The sequence below is a fragment of the Astyanax mexicanus genome, chromosome 21 (assembly GCF_023375975.1).
Source record: "Astyanax mexicanus isolate ESR-SI-001 chromosome 21, AstMex3_surface, whole genome shotgun sequence".
NCBI lineage: Eukaryota > Metazoa > Chordata > Actinopteri > Characiformes > Acestrorhamphidae > Astyanax > Astyanax mexicanus.
Window position 1 is genome coordinate 20,088,234 of NC_064428.1, and position 7,859 is coordinate 20,096,092.

General features: G+C 35.1%; 1 protein-coding gene across 1 annotated transcript in view; it reads right to left on the reverse strand.

Annotated features, from left to right (window-relative positions):
• LOC103036999 (rho GTPase-activating protein 20) overlaps positions 1-7,859 on the reverse strand; it is a 53,090-nt gene extending 45,231 nt beyond the window's left edge. The window contains exon 1 of the mRNA XM_007254821.4: positions 7,515-7,859. Coding sequence (XP_007254883.3) covers positions 7,515-7,607 — 93 coding nt within the window. The 5' untranslated portion in view covers positions 7,608-7,859. The remainder of the gene's footprint in view (positions 1-7,514) is intronic.

Sequence of the window (7,859 nt, forward strand, 5' to 3'; positions counted from 1 at the left end):
GGGAGTACATACAATATAAAGCACTTTAAAGGCTTTAAATGAAAGCTTAGATCAGTAAAGCGTTTACTTTGTCCCAAAAAAAATACACAATATATGAATAAATCAGACTTCATTAGCAGATAAACAGCTGAAGAATGTAAACAAGAAACCTTAAAAAAGAGATATGTTTATCAGTCATGTTTAAATTGGTTCTCCAGTCAACAAATTAATTCAGTTCAGTGTGGTTTAATATTTTCCTTCAAGCTACAGTATTAATATATTTAGACAAGGCTATAGTTATTGCTCTTGAAGTTTTTTCACCTTATATCCACTGTTTTAGGGAGTTTTATCACTTATACTAAATAAGTGATTCTGTACCGATTCAAGACCGATTTTGGGCTCGTCTGGGGGATAAGAGGAACTTTTTATGAGCTGTGGATCAATTGCAGATTTCCATTTCTCCTTTTTTCTCAAAAACAATTGTGAATGCTTTGATTTTTCGTTTGCTGCTGTTTTTCTATTTTACTCTCGTTTATAGACAAAAAGACTCATACTGTGAGGAACAGCAACAGTAGCGCCTCAGATAAAGTTCTGTTCTCATATCACATAATGGTTCTCCAGGCAGGACAGAATGAGACGAGCATTTAACTCCACAGGCTGACCTATCGTCACTCCAGTGTTTTAGCTTGTTATGCTAACTGCTAAGCTGTATGCTTCTTTGGCGGCGCTGTCCTACGCAGTGCTTCATAGCACCTCTAGTGGTACGGTGGTATGGGAAAAATGCATGCTGGAGGAGAAATTAAAACCTGTATATCGCCAAGCACAAAGTCACTGACCTGTATAAATTCTCCAAAAGTGCTTTTTTCTTGCAGTTTTCAGCAGAATATTTTCAGTTGCCAAATATTCAAAACATTTCTAATCCATATTAGAGAGAATGTCCTCACAACAACACAGACGCTAGTATTAAACACTAAGGCTTTCAATTAAGGCTTTGATGGGTTTACAGTTGGGTTTACTTAGTCCCACAAAATTCCACAATATATAAAGAAATCAAACTTCATTAGCAAAAAGAAATCAAACTTCATTAGCAAAAAATAAAAAATAAATAAAACAGCTGAAGAAATATTTAATGCATTTCTAATCCATATTATAGAGAATTTCCTCACAACTACACAGACGCCACTTAACTGAGAAGGTAAAAAGGGACCATGTCGACTTTGTGATCAAGACGAACTAAACCATCTTAAGTTCTTGACCAAACATCAAACCCTCATTCTTTATAAAGTAGCTGCCAAACTCAAACAATCACTCTTTGCTGGAAAAATTTAAATCGAGTCATTGTGGTGCTGGGCAGTTTTTCCAAAAGTATATTATTGTATTTTTCAAGATTCTGATAGTGTAGAGATATATCACAGTAATTTGTATAATTATTATTTATTTATAGTTGTTTGCTTGACTGGGCTTTTATGTAGGTTTGTGACTATCTGTATTGTTACGAGTACATATAGTATTAAACACTAAGGAAGGCTTTAAATTAAGGCTTTGATTACTGTTGGGTTTAATTTGTCCCACAAAATTACACAATATATATATGTAGAAATCAAACTTCATTTGCATAAAAAAAAAACAGCTGAAGAAATATTCAATGCATTTCTAATCCACATTAGAGAGAATTTCCTCTCAACAACACAGACGCTGCTAAATTGAGAAGGTAAAAAAGGGACCATGTCAACTTTGTGATCAAGACAAACTAAACCATCCTAAGTTCTTGACTAAACATCAAACCCTCATTCTTTTTATAGTAGCTGCCAAACTCAAACAATCACTCTTTGTTGGAAAAATAAAAATCACACAGAGGTAAGCTGAAGTGAGACAAATCGCAAAGGCAGTGAAAAAAAGAAAAAAAACCCAACAAATGAAACCAACGATGACAAACAGGATGGCTTGACCACTGACATTCCAGGCCGGAGAGAGGGATCCCCGAAATAACTCGCCTCCGTGTAAACATGGAATTACGTTAAATACAGCACAGTTCAGACAGGCCTTAGCAATCAGGGGCGCCAGGGCTAGCAGCTCCTGACCACGAAGCCAGAGACGCGCTGTTGACAAGAGTTTTCCACCTCCTTATTACATTACAAGCCATGCATTCCCAACGGGCGTCAGAAAACAAAACAAAACAGAAAGAATATAATATAGAACATAATTAACCATGCTAAAGAGCTTTAACCAAAAGAACAAGGATAGAGTGCTTAGATTAGATTTGCATTACTAAAGTCACTATGAGAACTTACAAAAAGCTACACTGAAAAAAATGATGCGTAAAATTTACTTTAAAAAAGTTTAGCAACTTTCTGCATTCGCTTTTTTAAGTAAATTTAATTTCATGTAAATTTAAGTAACTTCAACTCGGGTTCAAGACTTAAATGTTACATAGAGTAAATAAGTGAACTGGACTTTAGTCAGTCCTTTCTTTTAGTAAACTTTACTTCATTTATTTTTGCTGACTCAATTCTTTCTTTTAGCAACCTTTACTTAATTTCTGCATACAATATTACCTAATTACAATTACTTAATTAATACAATATTATTATATATAATTTTAGTTAAAATACACATCCAAATATTTACATAATCTCAAAATTTAAGAAAAAAGTCTCACTGTCTCAACACATGGATGGCATGTAATACATTCTTTTAGTATACTAGCAAAAAGAAAGTTCAGTTTACTTATTTACTTTATGTAACATATAAGTCTTGAAACTGAGTTGAAGTTACTTAAATTTGAAAAGATGCAAAAGTTTTTTAAAGTAAATTTTACTCATAATTTTTTTCAGTGTAGTTCTACAGGTTACATGTAGTAACATCCTTCGCTTTGTCCTTTAAAACACATGAATTAGCCAGAAAAGGGTGAACAGGCACTTTAAATCACTTATTCACTCCATTTTCTTTACTAACTACTGCAGGATATAAGTGACTCAAAACAAAGATTCTCCCCTAAAATCTACCTGATTCAAATGTGTACATGTGCTCCACATGAAGAAAACAGATTACGTCAATCCCACTACTGCCTCTCAGGTTAATACTTTTAATTACATGTTATTACAGTGAATAACATGCCTGTCCCACAACATCTGATGAGCTATTATATCTGAATTCACACCGTAAATACCCACAACAAGCCACAAAACCTGCTGTACTGTATTATGCGCACAAATCTCTGCAAGATCACACAGGCTCTCAGCCGGACGTTTAAAAAAAAAGAGACAGAGAGAAAAAAAAAGAAAAGGCTTCTGTTTGTTTCGGCTCATTGAGCAGCCTCAGTACGGAAAGATCCGGAGTGTGTCTCCACCACATGCCATCGCATTTAATGCATTTAGCCCATTATAGCTTCATTCCCCCTCGCTTTATTTGGACAAATCGATTCAGCAGATTGGAGTCAGCTCATAAAAGCCACAGGGAAGCGAACAAATCAGCTTGATAGCCGCCTGCAAATCAGAAGCAGTGACAACTAGGGTTGTACAAAGTATTGAACGCAACACTTTAAAGAGCTCAGACAAATAAACTTTTGTAACCAATTTAAAGATCCAGATTGAGGCCAAAACTAGGTGAAGCTAGAACAAATGTCAATGAGAAGCAAAACCCAAATCTACGCTTAGTTTCCAGGAAAGCAGGACCTGGGGGTTCAGACAGTGATGAGTATTTTCAATCATTTGGACATTCGATTCGATTGAATATTGTGATACTATGCTTATTATATAACCATATCTTAACTGCCACCACCCTAAATATAGTAAATATACATTACATTTACCTCACCAAGAGTAACATAAAAAAAAATTAAACAGTACAAAACTAGTATACTTCAAAAACAATGGACTAATGCAATGAACAGGGTACAGTTCACAGTTCACAATTATTCACAATTTACATGGCCTATTACCCAACCCACTCATTACTAGTCCCTCTAACCCCCAACACCAGGAGGGTGAAGACTAGCACATGCCTCCTCCGATACATGTTTTCAAACTGTTGCTGATGTGGCATTGCCGAGTAGCATCACAGCGCTCTTGGAGGAAAGCACAGCGACTCTGTGCTGATACATCAGCTCACAGATGCCTTGTGCTGATCCACATCACCCTTTTGGAGAGATGTTGTTAGAGAGTGCCATCTACCCACCCAGAGAGAGCAAAGCCAATTGCTCTCTCTCTCAGGGCTCTGGTAGCTGATGGCAAGCTGCATGAACAGGATTTGAACCGGCAATCTCCTGATCATAGTGGCAGCACTTAGCCCACTCGTTTAAACCCATGATAATGGTAGCTCACTAGTAGGTAGTGGTGTTATTCACTGCGCCACACCAACTACAACAGTGTGCATTATATCATCTATCTATTTAGACATTATCGTAATTATGACAACAATAAATGTCACCACATGTACATTATCGACCCCGCATAGCTATTACTATTTTACTAAATTAATAAAATGGTGCTCTTTGACTGTTCAACACTTTATTACACATAATGTAAAATACATACAGTAAACAGACTGTAATTACTGACATCCCAAAATTAAAAACCCAAACTCAATAGATCCTGCTGCCTAATATTATGTAGGTCTAGGTCCCCCTCATGTCATGGACTACAGAAGAGCTCTGAAGGTATCTTGTGGTATCTGGTACCAAGACATTAGCAGCAGATCCTTTAAATCCTGTAAGTCATGAGCTGGTGCCTCCATGGATCACATCAGTGAGTCTTTGGCAACCTTGACCTGGTTGCCAGTTCAACAGTTGCTACCTCACATTCTTGTGACCACTGCTGATAGATGCAAAGCATTGCACTCTAAAAACACCCCATAAGACAGCCATCAAGCCATTACAATTTAGCTTTTCTATTTCTCCTACTTCGAATCTTCATCAAACACATCTAAACAACTGACTGTCCGCTGCCTACCGATGTTGTTAAAATGATAACAAAAGCTCTTTACACGACTCTTTATAGTTTTAATGTTATGGCTGATAAACACAGATACACTGTCAGCTAAAAAAATGCTTGAAAATAAAGCTTTAGAAGATCCACTTTCACCACAGAGATTGACCCCAGAGATTGTTTTTGTATAAAGGATATAGGTGAGAATGAGGTCAGTCTTACACCTTGTCAAATCCAGCTCACTTGGATTAACAAAAAAGTATCAAAATCAATAACAATTCCTGGAAATTGTATCCTAATTATGGGGCTCAAAACTAGGCCATCCACAATTAACTTTTGGCATAATTAAATTATAGAACAAAATTGTATGTGCTAGAATTAGACAGACATATATACAGACAGAGATCGATACAGCACAGTCCTTAAACTGTTTACTTCAAATATGCATTACATTTAGTTTTCCAAAAGAAACAGTTAAAAAAATGACAAGTAAAATAATATACATGCGTATACATGAGAAACATGAGTAAAAACTAATATACTAACCCGTGTACTGTTATGTTTCTACAAATGAAACATTAAAGATACCACCACAGTTACAGTGGTCTGCACAGGTCCTGAATGTAGCCTACATAAGCATAACTAATCTATCTATCTATCTATCTATCTATCTATCTATCTATCTATCTATCTATCTATCTATCTATCTATCTGTATGTCTGTCTATATATCTATCTATCTATCTATCTATCTATCTGTCTGTCTTTCTATCTAGCTATCTATCTGGGACATCGTGGTACTACTTTTTTGCTGTTTGCAGAAAAGACAAAATTCTCACAGTTCTGATTTCCTGTTAAACCTAAATCTTCTAGAGACAGATATCTGTCCAGTATCTTTTATTTTACTTCAATCCTTTAATCTGTTCAAAACCTCAAATAGGGGTGTGCCATATCATATCATATGCAACAATATCGCCACATAAAATAATAAATAAATAATAATAATTTTGCTGCAGTAGAGTATTGTTGAAAATATAGTTTTTTTATTCAGTGCTTTGTCATATCGGCAAGAACAGCATTATCGCAAAAAAAAAAAAAAAACTTAAATATTGTTAGACTATTTTAGGGCCATATCCCATACACTTAATTCATATATATCTTACATCTATAAATACAATCATAAAGGTTTTTGACTTTTTATGATTTAAATTGTAAATATTGCACTGTTTATTTTATCTATTTTTGTACTGAGTGGCTTGCTGTCGCTTTGCTGCTGTAAAACTGTGAATTTCCCCACTGTGGGTCTAATAAAGGATTATCTTATTTTATCTTATCTACCTATTTGTCGTTCTATCTATCTATCTACATTTTTTAGTAACATATTGCAAAAATACCCTGAAATATTGTGAGACTATTTTATGTCCCATATACCAGATGGAAAAAATGAAATATCTATCTATCTATCTATCTATCTATCTATCTATCTATCTATCTATCTATCTATCTATCTATCTATCTATCTATCTATCTATCTATCTATCTATCTATCTATCTATCTATCCCTATTAGGGGTGTGCCATATTGTATAGAATGTAATAATATCGTCAACATTTTGTATTACTGTTATCACAAAAAAACTGAAATATCTATCTATATATCACAAAAAAATTAAATATCTATCTATCTATCTATCTATCTATCTATCTATCTATCTATCTATCTATCTATCTATCTATCTATCTATCTATCCCTTTTACATGGTGCCATATCATATTGTACATAATATCGCCAACATTTTTTAGTAACATCTTGCAAAAATACCCTGAAATATTGTGAGACTATTTTATGTCCCATATACCAGATGAAAAAATGAAATATCTATCTATCAATCTATCAATCTATCTATCTATCTATCTATCTATCTATCTATCTATCTATCTATCTATCCCTATTAGGGGTGTGCCATATTGTATAGAATGTAATAATATCGTCAACATTTTGTATTACTGTTATCACAAAAAAACTGAAATATCTATCTATATATCACAAAAAAATTAAATATCTATCTATCTATCTATCTATCTATCTATCTATCTATCTATCTATCTATCTATCTATCTATCTATCTAAAATACCCTAAAATATTGTGAGACTATTTTATATCCCATACACCAGATCTATCTATCTATCTATCTATCTGTACTGCATATAATTTAATTTTATTACTATTGATACAACTATAATTGTCTTACAAAGTCACAGCTATCTAACTTAGTAAATTTAATAATATCAAACCAAACAAATCTTTTTCTGTGTACAGAGATAGAAATTCAATATGAAAATCAACATGATCAATTACAAATCTGTCCACTTTTATAAAAATGTAATAAAATCACAGAGCCAAAAATCACATATGTAATGAGATTTAGGGTGGATATTTCAAACAATGGTAAAGAATGGTATTCTTTTGTATTATTTATGCATGGTTCCTCTTCCAGACCAGATGCCAGACACTCAGCAACATCTCCCACTACAGTTCTGAAGAAACAGCATGCATGCCTTCACACACTCACACACACAGCACTCCAGTAAACAGCTGCATTTCACTCACCCGTTTGTTCTCCATTTTTGTGTCCTCGGTGGAGATAGATGAGGAGCGGCTCTGGCTGATGTTTATTTGCTGCAGAGGTGACATAGTTTCCATTCAGGCGCGTTTAACAGGTGGTCGGACTGATCCAAGCACAGCGACCCCCCTCCTCTACCCCCCTCCTATATCTATCTTAAAGTTCTCCCAGCAGATCAAAACACACAGCGCGGACCTGAACACACACTTCAGAACACATCCCGAATCCCGAGCACAGCTAAAGCACTGCAGCGGGACTGCAGCGGAGAAACGACAGCGCCGCGAGCTCGGTCCATAGCCGGTAACATCCACCGGGGAGCACGCGCCAGTGCC